Here is a 22318-nt window from a genome sequence, read left to right as displayed (position 1 = left end):
ATAACATATAATGCAGAGAATAAAAGCAAACCATCTGGAATGTTGTAAAAAAGGAAATGGGTAGAGGCAAAGAAATGCAGAACAACATACTGCTAAGGGAGGGGGATAAGGTAATATATATATATATATATATATATATATATATATATATATATATATATATATATATATATAGAAAGAAACTTCCACATGGGAAAAATATATTAAAAACAAAGATTCCAAGACTTATCAAGCGGGAAAGCGCCAGCAGACAGGCACATGAACAAAACACACAAACACACACACAGAATTGCTAGCTTTCGCAACCGATGGTTGCTTCTTCAGGAAGGAGAGGGAAAGGCCTTTAAATATGTCTGCTTGTGTCTGTATATGTGCGGATGGATGTGTGTGTGTGTGTGTGTGTGTGTGTGTGTGTGTGTGTGTGTGTGTGTGTGTGTGTGTGTGTGTGCGCGAGTGTACATCTGTCCTTTTTTTCCCCTAAGGGAAGTCTTTCCACTCCCGGGATTGGAATGACTCCTTACCCTCTCCCTTAAAACCCACATTCTTTCGTCTTTCCCTCTCCTTCCTGAAGAAGCAACCATCGGTTGCGAAAGCTAGCAATTCTGTGTGTGTGTTTGTGTGTTTTGTTCATGTGCCTGTCTGCCGGCGCTTTCCCGCTTGGTAAGTCTTGGAATCTTTGTTTTTAATATATAGGCACATCCCATATTTGGGATGGATATGTGTGTGTGTGCGAGTGTACACCTGTCCTTTTTTTCCCCTAAGAGAAGTCTTTCCGCTCCCGGGATTGGAATGACTCCTTACCCTCTCCCTTAAAACCCACATCCTTTCGTCTTTCCCTCTCCTTCCTGAAGAAGCAACCATCGGTTGCGAAAGCTAGTAATTCTGTGTGTGTGTTTGTGTGTTTTGTGTTTTGTTCATGTGTCTGTCTGCTGGCGCTTTCCCGCTTGGTAAGTCTTGGAATCTTTGTTTTTAATATATTTTTCCCATGTGGAAGTTTCTTTCTATTTTATTTACATTATATATATATATATATATATATATATATATATATATATATATATATATATATAAAAATAAAGATTCCAAGACTTACCAAGCGGGAAAGCGCCGGCAGACAGGCATATGAACAAAACACACAAACACACACACAGAATTACAAGCTTTCGCAACTGGCAGTTGCTTCGTCAGGAAGGAAGGAAGGAGAGGGAAAAATGAAAGGGTGTGGGTTTTAAGGGAGAGGGTAAGGAGTCATTCCAATCCCGGGAGCGGAAAGACTTCCCTTAGGGGAAAAAAAGGACAGGTATACACTCGCACACACACACACACATATCCATCCGCACATACACAGACACAAGCAGACATATATGTCTGCAAATATGTCTGCTTGTGTCTGTGTATGTGCGGATGGATATGTGTGTGTGTGTGTGCGAGTGTATACCTGTCCTTTTTTTCCCCTAAGGGAAGTCTTTCCGCTCCCGGGATTGGAATGACTCCTTACCCTCTCCCTTAAAACCCACACCCTTTCATTTTTCCCTCTCCTTCCTTCCTTCCTGACGAAGCAACTGCCAGTTGCGAAAGCTTGTAATTCTGTGTGTGTGTTTGTGTGTTTTGTTCATATGCCTGTCTGCCGGCGCTTTCCCGCTTGGTAAGTCTTGGAATCTTTATTTTTAATATATTTTTCCCATGTGGAAGTTTCTTTCTATTTTATTTATATATATATATATATATATATATATATATATATATATAGAGAGAGAGAGAGAGAGAGAGACAGTGTGTGTGTGTGTGTGTGTGTGTGTGTGTGTGTGTGTGTGTGTGTGTGTGTGTGTGTGTTATGAAACACTGTGCATAGTGTGCACAGTGACTGACTGTGAGATATGAGTGAACTGTGTGGCATTTTATGATAAACAGCTTATCATAAACATCTACACATATGTAGAATTTTCTAAAATTTAATTGGCTAAAAACAATTCTAAATACTTTTTCCTAGTTATGTTAAATTATCATAATTAAAGAACTAAAGTACATAGGGCTTGGTCTGGACCTGGACCCAGGAGTCCACCCAGCCTCATCCTTATGGGGGGCCATGGTCGAATGTTGCTGACTACCTTTAAATTAGGGTGAGGGTAACCCAATCTGACTAGTATACAAGAAGGCAAATCATACATGGAAATCCAGTACATTCGAAAAGACCTCTTTAGTTGTGCACTTAACTACTTTATGAAATGTCCTTAGATCTCATCTTTTGAATGAATACTTTATTTATATAACATGCATTTTCTCAGAAGACAAATCCCCAAGACTGCAGGGAATAAAAGTACTCTAGGTAATCTAGTGTCTTTGATTACTTTATATATGTGTTTAATCCATTTCAGCTTATTCATCAGCTACATTCTCCACCCACCCCCCTCTCCCCCAAACAAAAAAAAAATTAAAAAAGGTTGTAATGGGTATGGGAAGCATGTCCCTTTCAGTGCAAACGCAGAAAACAGGTTGTCTGCCTGAAAAATGTCTCCATCGGTCTGCAGAAAGAACCCACAAGATGGATTCTGACATAACAAAGGGCACACTCATTAGATGCCCCAACGAATTTAAAATAAATGTAACAAGTAACAGTGGACACTTCACAGACTTGACAAATATTCATCAGAACATGCAATCAATAAAAAAACAAAATACAGAAATTTGAAGTTGATCCCAAATATCTGAATAGCACATTAGTATACATCAAAGAACTGGTCAAGAGACATAGAAATCCATCATGCAAAATAATTGTATGAAAGGTCAGATTTACTTTGGGATTTCTTAAGGGGGTAGAGAAAAATGCATTTGTATCAGGAAAGGAACACAGTTTAAATTGAGACATAACCTAAATACAGTTAGTGAAGACAAGCACTTTGAAGTATGAGGCATTGAATTACCACTGCTTGACACATTGTTTGACATCAACAAGAAAGTAGTAATTTTACTTATCTATTGAAAACCTGATGGTAGTGCGAATAGGTGTTCTATTAAATTAATGGAAGTTTTTGGTAAAGCCTCAACAACAAAAATTAATTTTTGTTAGAGATATAATTTTAGTTAGAGATATAATTTTGGTTAGGGATATAAACACAAATACAAATAATCCAAATGAAATGAGTAGCTCCCTCAAACATCCTTCACAGTTTCTGCATATTACTGTTGGTCAACAAGGCAAAAAGAGTAATCATAATGACAGCTCTGTTAATAGACCACATTGCCACTAATATGGGCAGGAAATGTGTGGTAAAACTGAAAGATTTTTGACTGACACATTGTTGCTACCATACAATAACAGTAAAGACAGATGTGGAAGAAAGTCCCTGAACTGCAGGCATGCTAAATAACTTCATTAAAAGTCAAAGTCAAGAATTTTCAAGAGAACTCCAAAACAAATTTCAAGATGAGGTGTATAGAGAAAACAATTCAAATGTAAAATTCTTAAAGTTCTCAACATTATTCAAATTAAATTTTGAAAATACACTTCCAGGACTACCTACAGCATTATCAATGTCTGACAAAAACAAATGATTACAGTAGGTATTAGAAAGTCCTCACAGACCAATAAATACTTCAGTTCCACCAAGAAGTGTCATAGTGAACCAATGTTCAAAGCAAAGCCATCTGAAATGTACCGAGCGAGGTGGCGCAGTGGTTAGCACACTGGACTAGCTTTCGGGAGGACGATGGTTCAATCCTGTCTCCGGCCATCCTGATTTAGGTTTTCCATGATTTCCCTAAATCGCTTCAGGCAAATGCCGGGATGGTTCCTTTGAAAGGGCACGGCCGATTTCCTTCCCAATCCTTCCCTTACCCGAGCTTGCGCTCCGTCTCTAATGACCTCGTTGTTGACGGGACGTTAAACACTAACCACCACCCTCACCATCTGGAATGTCATATAATAGAAAGCAGGAGAGGGTAACAAAAGTGTAACAATATACAGATTAAGGAAAGGTAACATGAATAAACAACTCATATCAGTAACAATTTTTGGTTATTGCAGAGTAATTACAATAATATTCCCCAAAAGCTGATATAAAACATTTAAGTGGTTATGTGTAAATACAATGATGTGGTTGTTAACCACATAGTTTGAAGACAGTAAAATGGCACAAAAACTAAAAAGAAAATGTGAGTGGACATAGATGAAATACTAATCTGTGTGCCAAAATAATGGATACAGAGCACAAAACTTATTCAGACCAACCGTGAATGACATTTATGAATTATTCTCCCATTGTGTTAGTCTTAAGGAAAAAAATATTAATTATGTTTGTTGATGACAGCAACATTATAGTCATTGAAAATACAAACGCCTGTAATGAACACAGTTAGCGAGCAACATCAGTGAACTTTCCAGAGTGTTTCTAATAGGCATGAGTTCTGCTTCTGCTAATTGCAGAAAACAGAACAAACAGAAAACTACAGACCAATTGTTATTCTACCATCATTCTAAAACAGTAATAGCATTAATTATAAAATGACAAATTACTAAACTATTTGATTAAATATAGCAGTCTATGTGGGTCATACTTTATTTTCCGGAGCAATCAAAGTATATAATCAGCCACAGCAGAAGTTACATAGGTGGCACTTGTTGCTCTTAACCAGGATGAGTGTGTGAAAGGTACACTTTTAGACCTGTTCAAAGCTTTTAATATTGTTGACCATACAACACATACAACAGTACTAAGTTAGAATTATCAGGAATATGAGATAATTTTGATTGGTTTCCATCATGTCTATCAGGAGACAACAAAAACCCCAAACAAGGCTAAACTTTCATTGAAAAATTTATAAGAAGCAGCAGAAAAATGTTCCTGTTGGGGCATAAAAAAGGCAAATATGTTCCTGCTCAAAACACTGATAGAAATATAGCAAACTAGCTGCCCCAATACTTATTCCACATCTCCCACCAAAAATTTTGTGTGCGTGAACATATTCATGTTGTACATTCTAAATCCTTTTAGCCAGTCTATCTATGTAGTTAAGACTTCATATTCAGTATTTCCTCTCACTGCCACTGTTTATATATGTCTGTCTTCCATTACCTCCCCTTTTTTCTCCCATTGATTTACAGTATATCCCTCTGGCACTGTCTCTTCTCCCACTTAAATTGTCTCCTTTTGCCTTTATTTCCCCCTACCACTGTCTCCACCTTATCCCAACTGCTCAAAAATTCTATGGGTCTAACTGATTTTTTTCCCTTACACCGAAGTGGTTAAAATTGTGGTCCTAAATGTGCCCTCCCCTATACCTACATGTTAAAAGTTTGCTGGTACAGGAGGCCTAGACCCTAAGCCTATATATGGTCACCATTCATCTGTATTTTGGATTTTCACTGTCTCTACTATCTTTTGTTCCCAGGGAATCTACCTCCATCCAGCCCTCTCTCTTTTATTGCCACTATGTCTCACTGACCGTATATATCACAGCACTATGTTGAAAAAGTAGCTCTATAAAATTCAATTATATGAATGTACCACCAATTTCTCTACCTGAAATTAAGAAAATTATACAGTTTCTCAAAAATAAAAGCTCATTTGGTTTTGATGGTGTTTCCAATGGACTACTAAAGATTTGTTCCCATATAATAAGACCAGTCTTATATGAAATATTCAATAGATCACTGACTAAAGGTATCTTTCCAGAAAGACTGAAAATGCCACTATTTAACTTCTCCTTAAGAAAGGAAACAAGAGAGATGTCAGTAAGTACTGATCTGTTTCTCTGCTGATGCCATTTTCCAAAATCACTGAGGTGATGCAATGTATAACAAGAAGAATTAGTGTTTTTTTGTGACATGACACTAGTATTGTAATCAATCCAAGCATACATACAGAAAAAGAAGAAATGGTAAACAATTTTCTTTAAAGTGTCTTTGACTTGGTTTCTGTGAATGGTCTCATGCTCAATTTAAAAAAGACACAACATCTTCAGGCCTGGCCATCTAGATGTACTATGCTAGTACACTAAAGATAAGTGCAACACTTGGAGAGACAACAATAAACAGGATGGAAACTTTAAAATTCTTAAGTGTCCATAATGATGGACATTTAAACTGGAAAAGCACATTTTGGAACTCCTACAAGCAAGCTAATTTAGCCATATTTGCATTTAGAAACACTGTAAATGTTAAGAGACAGATAAATCAATAAGATGACATATTTTCTATATTTTCACTCAATAATGTCATATGGAATAACGTTCTGGGATGTTTCGTCTTTAAGAAAGAAAGTCTTCATTGCAGGAAAACATGCTGTCGGAGTAATACGTGGTGCTCACCCATTACCATTTTGTAGATATATGCTTAAGGAGTTGGGTATTCTGACTACTGCTTACAGTATATTTGTTCCCTCATGAAGTTTGTTGTAAATATTCCAACACAGTTAAAGGAAAGAAAAACAACTTGTAAATGTTCAGCATGAAGGCATGTTTACAAATTAATTTGTGATGTTCCACATCATCATGATTTATCATACAAAATGATCCATGCAACATGACACTAACTCCCTCACTCTCTGTGCCCTCTTTCAGCACAAAAAAGCATGAATGTGTTTGCATTCCAAAATTTTTGGTGAGGATGGTGGAATGAGGATTGAGCCAGCTGATTCCCCACTCTTCAGTCAGCGTCTATTAAAAAGGAACATATTCACCTTTTTCATGCTGTGACAGGAGCATTTTTCAACTGGTTCCATTCTTTTTCCTGATACAACTGGATGCAGGATGTGCTGGTTATATAAAATGTGTTCTATAGGTCAATGAAGTTCTAACAGTTTATTTATGTACTTCAACTCATTTATATACTTTGGCACATGTAAATAGTAAATAAGTATGCATAATATAAATTGAGGCAAAATTATTTGTTTTACATTATTTATGGGTATTCTGCCCATCTATCACAGTTCATCAAAAGCATCTTGCTTATAATTTGTATATTAAAAAAGTAAAAATATTATTGGAAATATTTTACTGAATTGGCAGTCTCTCCAGCTTTATATTATTTTTGGGAGTAATTTCAACTTATTTTCAGGCATGTTAAGCCCTTTTTAACCCAGTTTTTGTCACTGCAGTACCACTTGGAGCCTATCTGTAGAGGAGTGAAGTGTTTATTATACAGAGGCAGTGCACCATAAAGTTTTACTGATGAAAAAATTCTGACTAAAAGCATACTTTGGTGACCTGATGATCCTAGAATCCTAGTCTTGTGTACAATATTTCAGTTAAAACTAACACCTCAGACTAGATATTAAGTGCATATTTTACATTCATAAATACAGCACAATTGAACCTTTGAATCTTGGTAATGAGTACTGATATCAAAAAAGGTTTAAGGTTCCTTGAGATACCATCTTAAGAACAAAAGGTAAAATTTTTGACGTTTTGCCAAATAGAAATTATAGAATTGGCCTTCCTCACAATTGGTACTTTTGATACCCAAAAATAATGGGTTTTTGGATGTATCTTGAAATGGAAAATATTGTTTAGATAAATGTCTAAAGAATGTACAACTAAAATTTGATTACGTTGTTATGGTTAGTTTTTTTTAAAAGTAACTGCAGCCTACAGTGCAAAAAATGTTAAAAACAGGTTTTATCAAACAATGGAAAATCCAGTATGGAATAATGACAACATTATGAAAAGGATAGTTGCTACTCACCATGTTGCACACATGCTGAGTCACAGGTAGGCACAACAAGAAGACTGTCAAACAAAGCTTTTGGCCAAAAAGGGTTTCATTAGACAAAACACACACACACACACACACACACACACACACACACACACACACAAACTACGGTCTCCAACTGCCAAGACCAGACTGTGATCAGTGGCGCTTGACGGGAGAAGCAAACTGAATGGTGGGGATAAGGGGGAGGCTGGGGCTGGGAGGGACATATGCAGGGTTCCATCTGTGCAATTCAGAAAAGCTGGTGTTTGTGGGAAGGATCCAAATGGTACAAGCTGTGAAGCAGTCACTGCAATGAAAAACATCGTGTTGGGTCCATGCTCAACAACTGGATGTTCAGCTGTTGCTTGGGCACAGTTTGTTGGTGGCCATTCATGCAGACAGACAGCTTGTTGATAGTCATGCCCACATAGAATGCACTACAGTGGTTGCAGCTTAGCTTGTAGGTCATGTGACTGGTTTCACAGGTAGCCCTGCCTTTCATGGGATAGGTGATGTTTGTGATCGGACTGAAGTAGGTTGTGGTGTCTCCATAGTTCCTGTTACTTTACCACATGGTGCTCTGCTCATCACTATTGTACCACCTCCGTTTACACTAACATCCCTAATACTTGTGGCCTTGCCACTATTGAACACCACCTTCCCCAATGTTTGATGGATTCCAACCAAGGACCTGCCCTGCTATATCCTTGCCAGCAATTACTTCTCCTTTGAAGACATTATCTACAAACAAATCCAGTGATGGCTAATAGCACCTGCATTGCACCATCCTATGCCAACCTGTTCTTGGGCCATCTGGAGGAATCCATTCTAACCACCCAGAACCCCAAACCCCTCCCCTGGTTCAGATTCACTGATGTCATCTTTGTGATCTGGATTGAGGGTGAGGACACCCTATCTACATTCCTCCAGAACCTCAACATCTTCTGCTCCATTCAATTCACCTGGTCCTCCTCAACCCACAAGCCACCTTCCTTGATCATGACCAGCAACTCAGAGATGGTTTCATCAGCAGCTCCATCCATATCAAACCTGTCAACCACCAACACCACTTCAACAGCTGCTATCCATTCTGTACCTAGAAGTCTCTTCCATACAGCCTTGCTGCCTGTGGCTGCTGCATATGTAGTGACGAGCAGTCCCTCTAAAAATATTCCAAGGCCTCACTCAGGCTTCCAGGCTGTAATTACTCTCCCAACCTCATACAAAAACAGATCTCCCATGCCTTATATATCCAGTCACCCACCACCTCCCGAAGTCCCACTGTCCGACCACAGAGGAACACTCCCTTTGTGAGTCAGCACTTCCCAGGACTGGAGCCACTAAATCACATTCTTGTCCAGGGTTTCAACTACATCTTATCATGCACTGAAATGAGGAATGTCCTACCTGCTGTCCTTTCCACCCCTCCCACAGCAGTATTTTGCCACCACAGAACATACAAAACATCCTCTTCCATCCTTACTCAGCCCCTGCTCCCAGTCCATTGCCTCACAGCTCATATTCCTGCAATAGACATAGATGCAAGACCTGTCTCATACATCCTTCACCACAACCTACTTCAGTCCAGTCACAAGCATCACCATTCCCATCAAAGGTAGGGCTATCTGTGAAACCCATCATGTGATCTACAAGCTAAGCTTGAATCACTATGCTGCAGTCTTGACCTATTGTGAAAACTCAGTGATGTTGTGCCCACTGCAATTGTAACTGATGATGTCACTGGGTCAATAGAGGAACATGTAAGGGTCATGTAATTGAGAGCTCCACATTCAACAATGGCCTTTGAAAGGTGCGCTCTGAAACACTTGTGCTTGCACCAGCATTGTACTCTGTCATTTGATCTGCTGCAGATCACTGCCTATCCTGGATTACACAATGGGGGATCCTCGAAACTCATGTTTTGTGTTGAGACTTGGACGTCAAGTATCATACAACCTACATGTTATTCCACCATTCTCCAACCACTTTCCATATCATATTTTACAGACTATAAGATGCACCTTTTCCTTTGAAAAATTGCCTCCAAAATTCATGTGTGTCTGATACTTGAAACTAATATAGAAATTTCTAGTGTGTGATTTACAATTCCTGCCTGTCTTGAAAATGGCCATATATTTGATGCCACAGAAACCTACCCCTATTTAGCAACACTGGATTCAACTGGCAGCTGCAGTGCACTGATGCAAAGAATGTGAGTTTTGAGGATTCACAAACTTACTAATGCTGTCTCCCTTCTGCCCCACCTTCACAAACCCAGAATACTGTCTAGCCTATAATGCATCACTGCCGTCTATAGTGAAAGTGAACTTGAAATGAAAGTGATTTGTTTTATCAGTAAAAGTACAACATTTTTATTAGTAGCTAGTTTCATAATAAAAATATACACACACACACACACACACACACACACACACACACACACACACACACACACACACACACACATATATATATATATATATATATATATATATATATATATATATATATATATATATATATGATGTGGGCACAAATTAAAAGTAATAACTTATTCAGAACAATACGGAAACAGAGCAGATTAGCAATATTTCAGCTCTCCGACAACAGAAAAAAAAATCATTTGTGACTGACAGGCTAGTAAAGAAAACTGAAAACATGAGAAAGACTAAATGTGCAAATAGAGGACTGAATTCAAAATGGCAAAAACTAGAAAAATGACCTACTGAAATGAAGTTGAGGACACCATCAAAATGGCGTTGGAATTAGTACAAAAACGATTCACACACATGCTCGTAACCTAGCACTATAGTGGAAATTAATAGACTTTAAGAGTGTAGATGCTTGGTGCTACAGGTTTACAAAGCATTATAGACTTAGCATGTTAACCAAAAACACAATATCTCAGGAAATGTAGAAGAGTGTGAAGAGAAAATATTATCCTTCTATTGCTTTATTATTCTAAATCAACTGCTGATTCTTTAGCCTTTAGGGGCAGTTTCCCACTCCAAGCACACTAATCGTATTCCCATTACTTTATTAACTGACTTATTTATATACACTAAAATTCCCGATGGTTACGTATATATTACTAGGTTCTAATTTCAAATGGATTTTTGGTTGCTGGTAGTATCTAACAACACCAGTTTTTCAATTAACATAATTTAAATATTATCTTATGAGATAAATTTATTTAAAAAGCCATCAGAGCATCCATACATACCTGTTCTAAATGGAAGTACCTTCTCGGAAAATCTGGCACTACTTGGTATGTCTCAGATCCTTTCAGCCACATTTTTCCAATTAATACCTCAGCCATTTGTAGGATAGACCTAACATTCTGAAATTAAAAAATTTAAAAATTACTTACAAAGGCATGGTTGGTTGATTGATTTTGGGGGAAGGGACAAAACAGCAGCAATGTCATTGTTCCCACTGAATTAGGGAAGGATGGTGAAGGAAGTCAGCTGTGTCTGTTCAAAGGAACCATCCCAGCATTTGCCTAAGGCAATTTAGGGAAATCATGGAAAACCAAATGAGAATAGCTGGACACAGGTTTGAACCATCATCCTCCCAAAAAACGCATAAGCTGGGGGAAAAAAACCAGCTGTGCTTCTCTACAATACACCTATGTTCTAAGCAAACAAACTTCGAAAGTACACAGTTTCTTTTTTTATATATATATTTGAGAACTAACTGCATTCATAGTCTTTTTTTATCACAATTATTTGCAAACTGAGGTAACAAACATTCAGTCCATTGTAGTGTATACTGTGATGCATAAAACACAAATATTAGTTTTATAAGTGTTTTATTTCTACTTTTTAAAAGAACTCATTTGCTGTAAAGAGTTAATATTTATTGCTAGAAAAATCCAGGGCATAATAGAGCACTGATTGATCTTCTTATACATAACAAACGAAATATTTTTGATTCACAACTCTTATTTTTTCAGCATAAAGCATATTATCTCTTACACACAAAAGTGACTGAAATGAAGTCCTTATCTTAAAGGATAACTTGTTGTTGTTGTTGTTGTTGTTGTTGTTGTTGCTGCTGCTGCTTCTGCTGCCATCTTCAGTCTAAAGATTGGTTTGATAAAGCTCTCGAGAGCAGTCGGTTCTGTGCAAGCCTCTTCATGTCAGAATAGCTACTGCAACCTACATCTATTTGAACATATATACTATATTCAACTTTCAGTCTACATCTTCAACATAGGAAACAAAAATCAAGTTAGCTGTTAATATTCTTTTTGCAAGAAAGAAAAAGAAATATTTCTTTCAGAACTCTTGTTCTAACTATAAGCTGCATCAGAAATCAAACATGTATGAAGTATTCAAAGGGTGAACAAATTTTTCTCTGTGTTGAATTATTCTCTAAAGAGATGTAGAAATGTTGTAGTATATACCTAAGGAAAATGATGAAAGAATTAAATGGACTGAAATGAAATTAGGAAATCACTGGTAATGAAATCAAAGAAGGTGCAATGTCATGAAGCTTATTAGTGCCAAATATTCAGACCTGCTGAACCTGTAAGCCAATGAATATTTAATAATAACTGAAAATTTGTTCCAGACCTTATTCTCATAAATAAAATTAGTCAAAAATGTGTATTTCTAGTGTTGTATGATTGCTTGCTTTATTTAAGTCAGGGATAAAAATACCAGCCACACATTAAAAAGACCAACCACACATTTTAATGATATTCATTCAGTATGGTTCATATCATTATTTAAGAAATAAAGTATATTTACTTACAGCATTAAATTTATCACATTTTTTATCTGCAATATCCAAAACTCTGCTTTTGTACATTGCTTCAAACAACTCTACATAGTATTCCTTTTGCAGCCTTATATCAGCAAATTGGTGCTGCAGCATTACAGAGAAGAAGGATTCCAGGCATTTTCTCACTAGATTTCGTTCTATCTTCCAGTATGAAGCTAACAGGCACACCAATGCAACAATGCTACTGTCAGGTAACATATCTTTATGTTTGTTAATAAAAACTTCAAAGGAAAAATGGTCTGCAAATAAAAAATATGAAAATCAGATGAAAAAGGTTAAAAAACAAAGTGTCGTCTTTGTTGTCAGGGAGCTTACCTTCATGAATTTTGTATTGTCTTCGAATGTATTGCCATTGTGCATTTACTGTATTAGAAAATAAGGAATTTAGGTCTCTTCTCTGATCAGTCTGCATAATCATACCAATGAAAGCATACAGTGAAAAAAAATCCACTGGGCATCTGTTATTTGAGAGAAATAATGACAATTTTGCCAAAAATGCCTTTGTGACATACTCGTCTGCATCCTACAACAGAGTTAAAATGAATTTATTTCATGAGAATAATGTATCATAATCTGGTACAGTGAGAGGCAGAAATAATACGCATTTTAGCTTACATTGAAAACAGATGCTGTGTAGCCTATAACTGTCAATCACAATATGTAGTGTGTAGTATGCAATGGTCGTCCAACTAAGCCTGTGGAAGGAATGGGAAACTAATGTAGTGGGAAGAATGCCCAGAAAAGAGAACTTCAGAGATGCTAATCCTGGGAGGAGTGTTATGAAGCCACCAGAGAAGTTGATCTCCATCTCTCTGGTAGCTTCATAAATACCTTGATCTGTATCAAAGTCACCATCACCAACAGCACCTTCATGTAGCTAAGTGTCATGTTTTGCACAGCCAAAAGTTCTTACTTTTGCCATGACATCCATGGAAGCCATATATGTAGCATCAAACAGGCATTATACAAATAGGTGGATAATCTTGCCAGGGCTTTTACAGACAAGCTACATTTTGCCCCTTTCCCAGAGCTTTGACTACTACTTATTGTGTCTTGAGAGGAGCAATGTTCTATGTGACATTTTTGCTCGTCATCCAAAGTGGCATTCCATTAACAAATGCACCTTTGCAATGTTCTATCCATACCTACACTAGTTCTTCCCAATTCTGCAGCGGGCAGATCATTCTCCTGTGACTAATCCAGATGTAAGACTGGTTTCTACAGGCATCCATTAACCCTTACTGAAGTTTTCAATAGCCTTTTTGTATCTGAACAAAGGTAAGGGCCACATGTGAAAGCAGTTGTATCAACTACCAGCTTTGCTATAAGTACTGACAGTCTTCTATTTGACTATGACAGCTAACCAACTGCCTACCTTACAAACGTCCACCACTTACTGTGGCTAACTGCAAATTTAACAGCTCAGATCTGGAAGAGGCCATAAGCTTCAACTATGATGATTTACACACATGCTTTAATGTTCTTGCAATTTGGATCCCTTCCTCTCCTTATTTTTCTGCAGTCTCTCTGGGCTACAACTCCATTACTTCATCACTGGCACTCTGTTACTACTCCATCACTGTTATTTCCATACTTTATTGCCTATTCACACTCCAATCTTCTCTAGCTCTGATAATATACTACTATCGTCCCTGAGTATTTATCTATACTACCACTGTCCCTGAGTAGTTATCTCAAAAAATTATCTGTAATTGATAGTTCAGTAACCCATCAATGATGGAAATTATTATTACAAAGGTTTTCAGAAACAACTCCACCTGCTTCAGTTTTTATTACACCTTGACTAGTTTTGAATTGCCTAGTGGCTCGTCATCAGAGGGTACATATTTTTAATGATTATTTCATTAACAGTATGTCCCATCTGATGGTGAGTTGCTAGGCAATTCAAAACTGGTCATGATATAATAATAAAACTGAACCATTACAAAAGGCTATTAGTTGCAGTTATTTCTGAAAACCTTCATTCATTACAGTGTTCCATATCAATATTGGATAAAACTTTCAATAATAATAATAATGATAATAATGATAATAATGATAATAATAATAATAATAATAATAATAATAATAATAATCCCCGTGGAGGCCCGGGAAAAGAATAGGCCTCTGGTATGTTCTGCCAGTCATAAAAGGCGACGAAAAGAACAAACCACTAATAGGGCTAACCCCTCTTTTAGTGTGATTAGTTAGTTCAGGACACAACTAAAGAAGCCTCAGACAAGCGCCGTCATGGTCGGGGACGACGCTTGAATCCTATGTCTGCCCACAATGGTAACGACACTGCTAGCTAACTGGAAAATGATTTAAATCCAAACAGAGGTGTTTGCAGGAAATGCTTCCTGCAACCACCCTAGAAGGAAAACAAAGACAGAGGATGAAATGGTCAGATGAAGTTAATCGACACCTCATGTTCTGTTATATCACAAGTATACACAACAGTTATTACCAGGTACCCAGACTTAAAATTTTTAACAGAACAATGACTGGCTGATCAGATAATAAAAAATAAATAAAAAATAAAATAATAAAAAATAACAGGATACCCCAGTCAGAATTAGAAAACATCAAACAACAAGTACAACAAATACTGGAACAAAATAATGTGCAATCAGAAGAAGAAGAAAATACAGTAATGGACTCGAACATCCCAGAGCAAACAAACAAAGAACAACACACATCAATTAAACAATCAGAGGAAAACAAAATCTTAAGACTGCCACCAGAACAAGTACAAATAGAACACGAAGTGACACGCATGTTAGATACAGAAGAAAAATTTCAGCTGACATATATAGAATACAAAGAGACAAATACAGACATTAGACCATTCTTGCATAGACCACCAAATAACCCACAAGTCGAAACAACAATAAAAACTTTCAACACAATCATACACAACAAAATAAATGAAAACACAACTATGGAAGAGTTACAACTACTGGTTTATATAGGAGCACTCATTACACTAAATATACACACTAGGCAGAGATCAGAACCAATCAACACACAGAAGAAACCCACAAAACCAGCATGGCAACACAGGCTACAGGTCAGAATAGAAACACTGGAAAAAAAATTGGACAGCTAACACAATTTATAAGACATTAACATAACAGACATGCACAGTGGATACAAGCAGAAACAGACACATACAAGATGATACCACAAACGCCTGAAGTGATAATTTTGCAACATGAAGTCACCCGAGGAATTGATTCTACACCTAGTTGGAAAGCCACTGGAAAAGATAAAATAGCAAATTTCTGACTAAAGAAGTTCACCTCAACACATTCACATCTAACTAAATTATTTAACAGTTACATGGAAGACCCATACACAGTTCCTGATACACTTACACCAGGAGTAACTTAATGAAACCTAAAGATCAAGCAGACACAGCAAACCCAGCAAAATATTGCCCCATAACATACCTACCTCCCCACATGAACGATGGACCTTGCCGTTGGTGAGGAGGCTTGCATGCCTCAGTGATACAGATGGCCGTACCGTAGGTGCAACCGCAACGGAGGGGTATCTGTTAAGAGGCCAGACAAACATGTGGTTCCTGAAGAGGGGCAGCAGCCTTTTCAGTAGTTGGAGGGGCAACAGTCTGGATGGTTGACTAATCTGGCCTTGCAACATTAACCAAAATGGTCTTGCTGTGCTGGTACTGCGAACGGCTGAAAGCAAGGGGAAACTACAGCCGTAATTTTTCCCGAGGACATGCAGCTTTAACGTATGATTAAATGATGATGGCGTCCTCTTGGGTAAAATATTCCGGAGGTAAAATAGTCCCCCATTTGGATCTCCGGGCGGGGACTGCTCAGGTCAACGTCGTTATCAGGAGAAAGAAAACTGGCGTTCAACGGATCGGAGTGTGGAATGTCAGATCCCTTAATCGGGCAGGTAGGTTAGAAAATTTAAAAAGGGAAATGGATAGGTTAAAGTTAGATATAGTGGGAATTAGTGAAGTTCGGTGGCAGGAGGAACAAGACTTTTGGTCACGTGAATACAGGGTTATAAATACAAAATCAAATAGGGGTAATGCAGGAGTAGGTTTAATAATGAATAAAAAAATAGGAGTGCGGGTAAGCTACTACGAACAGCATAGTGAACGCATTATTGTGGCCAAGATAGACACAAAGCCCATGCCTACTACAGTAGTACAAGTTTATATGCGAACTAGCTCTGCAGATGATGAATAAATTGATGAAATGTATGATGAGATAAAAGAAATTATTCAGGTAGTGAAGGGAGACGAAAATTTAATAGTCATGGGTGACAGGAATTCGTCAGTAGGAAAAGGGAGAGAAGGAAACATAGTGGGTGAATATGGATTGGGGCTAAGAAATGAAAGAGGAAGCTGACTGGTAGAATTTTGCACAGAGCATAACTTAATCATAGCTCACACTTGGTTCACGAATCATAAAAGAAGGTGGTATACATGGTAGAATCCTGGAGATACTAAAACATATCAGATAGAATATACAATGGTAAGACAGAGATTTAGGAATCAGGTTTTAAATTGTAGGACATTTCCAGGGGCAGATGTGGACTCTGACCACAATCTATTGGTTATGACCTGTAGATTAAAACTGAAGAAACTGCAAAAAGGTGGGAATTTATGGACATGGGATCTGGACAAGCTGAAAGAACCAGAGGTTGTACAGAGTTTCAAGGAGAGCATAAGGGAACAATTGACAGGAATGGGGGAAAGAAATACAGTAGAAGAAGAATGGGTAGCTCTGAGGAATGAAGTAGTGACGGTAGCAGAGGATAAAGTAGGTAAAAAGACGAGGGCTAGTAGAAATCCTTGGGTAACAGAAGAAATATTAAATTTAATTGATGAAAGGAGAAAATATAAAAATGCAGTAAATGAAGCAGGCAAAAGGGAATACAAACGTCTCAAAAATGAGATCAACAGGAAGTGCAAAATGGTTAAGCAGGAATGGCTAGACGACAAATGTAAGGATATAGAAGCTTATCTCACTAGGGGTAAGATAGATACTGCCTACAGGAAAATTAAAGAGACCTTTGGAGAGAAGAGAATATCAAGAGCTCAGATGGCAACACAGTTCTAAGCAAAGAAGGGAAAGCAGAAAGGTGGAAGGAGTATATACAAGGTTTATACAAGGGCGATGTACTTGAGGACAATATTATTGAAAGGGAAGAGGATGTAGATGAAGACGAAATGGGAGATAAGATACTGCGTGAAGAGTTTGACAGAGCACTGAAAGACCTGAGTCAAAACAAGGCCCCAGCAGTAGACAATATTCAGTTAGAACTACTGACGGCCTTGGGAGAGCCAGTCATGACAAAACTCTACCATCTGGTGAGCAAAATGTAAGAGACAGGTGAAATACCCTCAGACTTCATGAAGAATATAATAATTGCAATCCCAAAGAAAGCAGGTGCTGACAGATGTGAAAATTAACGAACTATCAGTTTAATAAGTCACAGCTGCAAAATACTAACGCGAACTCTTTACAGACGAATGGAAAAACTGCTAGATGTCGACCTCGGGGAGGATCAGTTTGGATTCCGTAGAAATGTTGGAACACGTGAGGCAATACTGACCTTACGACTCATCTTAGAAGAAAGATTAAGAAAAGGGAAACCTACGTTTATAGCATTTGTAGACTTGGAGAAAGCTTTGGACATTGTTCACTGGAATACTCTCTTTCAAATTGTGAAGGTGGCAGGGGTAAAGTACAGGGAGCGAGAGGCTATTTACAATTTGTACAGAAACCAGATGGCAGTCATGAAAGTCAAGGGGCATGAAAGGGAAGCAGTGGTTGGGAAAGGAGTGAGACAGGGTTGTAGCCTCTCCCCAGTGTTATTCAATCGCTATATTGAGCAAGCAGTAAAGTAAACAAAGAAAAATTCGGAGTAGGTATTAAAATTCATGGAGAAGAAGTAAAAACTTTGAGGTTTGCCGATGACATTGTAATTCTGTCAGAGACAGCAAAGGACCTGGAAGAGCAGTTGAACGGAATGGACAGTGTCTTGAAAGGAGGATATAAGATGAACAACAACAAAAGCAAAACGAGGATAATGGAATGTAGTCAAATTAAATCAGGTGATGCTGAGGGAATTAGATTAGGAAATGAGACACTTATAGTAGTAAAGGAATTTTGCTATTTGGGGTGCAGAATAACTGATGATTGTCAAAGTCAAGAGGATATAAAATGTAGACTGCAATGGCAAGGAAAGCGTTTCTGAAGAAGAGAAATTTGTTAACATCGAATATAGATTTAAGTGTCAGGAAGTCATTTCTGAAAGTATTTGTATGGAGTTTAGCCATGTATGGAAGTGAAACATGGATGATAAATACTTTGAACAAGAAGAGAATAGAAACTTTTGAAATGTGGTGCTACAGAAGAATGCTGAAGATTAGATGGGTAGATCACATAACTAATGAGGAAGTATTGAATAGGATTGGGGAGAAGATAAGTTTGTGCCACAACTTGACTGGAAGAAGGGATCGGTTGGTAGGACATGTGTTGAGGCATCAAGGGATCACTAATTTAGTATTGTAGGGCAGTGTGGAGGGTAAAAATCATAGAGGGAGTCCAAGACATGAATACAGTAAGCAGATTGAGAAGGGTGTACATTGCAGTAGGTACTGGGAGATGATGAAGCTTGCACAGTATAGAGTAACATGGAGAGCTGCATCAAACCAGTCTCAAGACTGAAGACCACAACAACAACAACATTTTCTGTTTATTTTCCCTATTGAATGTCTCAGGGAAAAATGTAATTTTTGTCATTTGTTTTTTCATGTGACATGATACAGATGGATGCTGCATGTCTTCAATGTGGATTCTGACTGCACTATTACCAGGAGTTGCTTTATCTATGGGGCTTTTTGTTGGATCCATGATTCGACATCCCACACTGGGATAGTGAGGTGTGCTATCAAGCAAGGACTGTGCCGTGACAATGCCAATGACAGCACAGTGAACAAAAGAAGTTCAGAGGACTGTCAGATGCTTCATTTATATAGTGTCAGAGTCTGATGTCTAATAACAAACTGACCAGGCAAGCAATGTTTCTTGTTGCTAATTGTTATTATATTGAGCACTGGACTACAGTATAACTATTTGTCAAAAGAAGAGGTGTAGTATATCCCTTAATAGCATATTTCAAATTACTTGGAGACTGTTAAGCTTCCAGCACAGGTACAACTGCAGAGGAAATGAAGTCTAGATGAGTGGAACCTGCTTGGTATATGAAGAAGATTTACTCACAGGTGGAACACACTGCATTCTTGTGCTCTTCTGATTGGACTCAGAGTAAGTCTGTGCTGAACATCAATAAAAATTAAGAGCAAACACCTAGATTAAATGTAATATAAAGAGAAATTAACATTGAATTGAAGATATGTTGATGAATATCTGGTTGTCATTAGAAATGAAATCAAAAGCATAATATTATGATGAAATAAATAAGTAAGAGGTCCAGAACAGATAAATACATTCCAGGAGAAAAAATTTATCAATGAATAATAACTAAATTAATCAGTAATAATTAAATCAAAGAAGAATTAACATCTATGACTAAAAAGATCAGTGACCAAGGCTGATTCATCTGGACCAAAGTTATGCCACGGCAGTTGGCAGTAGCTACATCTGATGCACTTCTGAAGCAGTCCATTTCCTCAAGCACAGCAATTTGATGTTTTGTCTGCATTGCAGCATGCCATGCCACAAAGTCAACTTTAGTGAGCTGTTTTAACTGAATTTTGTAACATATTAAAGTGCATGCTTGTATAAAAAAAACAAAGTTGCTGTAACTTACCAAATGAAAGCATTGGTATGTTGATAGAGACAATTTCTAGCTTTCGCAACCCACGGTTGCTTCATCAGTAAAGAGGGAAGAAGAGGGAAAGATGAAAGGATGTGGGTTTTAATGGAGAGGGTAAGGAGTCATTCCAATCCCGGGAGCGGAAAGACTTACCTTAGGGGGAAAAAAGGACAGGTGTACACTCGCGCACACACACACATATCCATCCGCACATATACAGACACAGCAGACATATGTAAATGCAAAGAGGTTGGGCAAAGACGTCAGTCGAGGCAGAAGTACAGAGGCAAAGATGACGTTGAAGAGTGGCAGCAACTTGAAATTACCAGAGGTTGAGGCCTGATGGGTAACGGGAAGAGAGAATATATTGAAGGACAAGTTCCCATCTCCAGAGTTGTGATAGGTTGGTATCAGTGGGAAGTATCCAGATAACCCGGACGGTGTAACACTGCGCCAAGATGTGCTGGCCGAGCACCTAGGCATGTTTAGCCACTTCCTTATACACAAATATCCCACACGTCCAGGGCCTTGCTGTGATGGAGCACTTCCTTTCACACCGATCACCTGCTACCCTACCTAAAACCTCTTTCCTCATTACCTTCGCCAGCTTCATTCTAACCCACAACTTCCTCACTTTTGAAGGCCAGACATACCAACAATTAAAGGGAACAGCCATGGGTACCAGGATGGCCCCCTCGTATGCCAATCTATTTATGCCCCGCTTAGAGGAAGCCTTCTTGGTTACCCAATCCTGCATCTGGACTCACAGTGAAGAACAACTCCAGAATTTCCTCTCCAACCTCAACTCCTTTGGTTCCATCAGATTCCACCTGGTTCTACTCCAAATCCCATGCTACTTTCCTCAACGTTGACCTCCATCTGTCCAATGGCCAGCTTCACTCATCCGTCCACATCTAACCCACCAACAAGCAACAGTACCTCCATTTTGACAGCTGCCACCCATTCCATATCAAAGGTTGCTTCCCTACAGCTTAGGTCTTCATGGCAAATGAATCTGCTCCAGTCCTGAATCCCTGAACCATTACACCAATAACCTGAAAACAGCTTTCGCATCCCGCAACTATCCTCCCGACCTGGTACAGAAGCAAATAGCTAGAGTCCCTTCCTCATCCCCTCAAACCGAGAACCTCTCACAGAAGCAAATAGCTAGAGTCCCTTCCTCATCCCCTCAAACCGAGAACCTCTCACAGAAGAACCCCAGAAGTGTCCCACTTGTGACAGGATACTTTCCGGGACTGGATTAGACTGTCCTACACTCATACTCTCAGCTGGAAATATCACTTTGCCATGAAGAAAAATAATCCTAATCCTACTCCTAATGATCCAACTTCTCCAAACACTATCCACACTGAACCCTGCCTGGAACAGTTCTGACCTCCATTACAGTGGGACCCACCTCCTCTTCCTCAAAATCACCCTCTCCAAACCTTCCAGGAATTTCTCACTTCCAACCTTGCCTCTCAATCCTTCTTGAAAAACCTTAATCCTACTTCCAACATCACCGCAGCTGAAGCTCAAGCTATCCATGGTCTGAAGGCTGACCAATACATCATCATACTTCCGGTTGACAAGGGTTCCATGACCGTGGTACTTGATCATTGGGAGTATGTGACTGAGGGTCTGCGTCAGATTTCAGACAACACTACATACAAAGTGTGCCAAGGTAATCCCATTCCTGATGTCCAGGTGGAGCTTCAATGAATTCTAAGAACCTTAGGCCCCCTACGAAACCTTTCACCTGACTCCATCAATCTCCTGACCCCAACGACACCCCGCACCCCTACATTCTACCTACTTCCTAAAATTTACAAACCCAATCATCCTGGCTGCTCCACTGTAGCTGGTTACCAAGCACTCACAGAATGTATCTCTGCCTACGTAGATCAACACCTTCAACCCATTACATGTAGTCTCCCATACTTCATCAAAGACACCAACCACTTTCATGAATGCCTGGAATCCTTACTCAATCTGTTAACCCCAGAAACC

General features: G+C 38.5%; 1 protein-coding gene across 2 annotated transcripts in view; it reads right to left on the bottom strand.

The window, feature by feature from the left end:
• LOC126267457 (uncharacterized) overlaps nt 1–22318 on the bottom strand; it is a 395985-nt gene that overhangs the window by 23582 nt on the left and 350085 nt on the right. For both annotated transcript variants that reach the window (XM_049972726.1, XM_049972727.1), the window contains exons 20-22: nt 12797–13004; nt 12452–12720; nt 10917–11033 (exon numbers count right to left, since the gene is read on the bottom strand). In XM_049972726.1, coding sequence (XP_049828683.1) covers nt 10917–11033; nt 12452–12720; nt 12797–13004 — 594 coding nt within the window. The remainder of the gene's footprint in view (nt 1–10916; nt 11034–12451; nt 12721–12796; nt 13005–22318) is intronic.

Source organism: Schistocerca gregaria, chromosome 4 (assembly GCF_023897955.1).
Source record: "Schistocerca gregaria isolate iqSchGreg1 chromosome 4, iqSchGreg1.2, whole genome shotgun sequence".
Taxonomy (NCBI): domain Eukaryota; kingdom Metazoa; phylum Arthropoda; class Insecta; order Orthoptera; family Acrididae; genus Schistocerca; species Schistocerca gregaria.
Note: the sequence above shows the minus strand (reverse complement) of the source record. Positions and strands in the feature narration are given on the sequence as shown.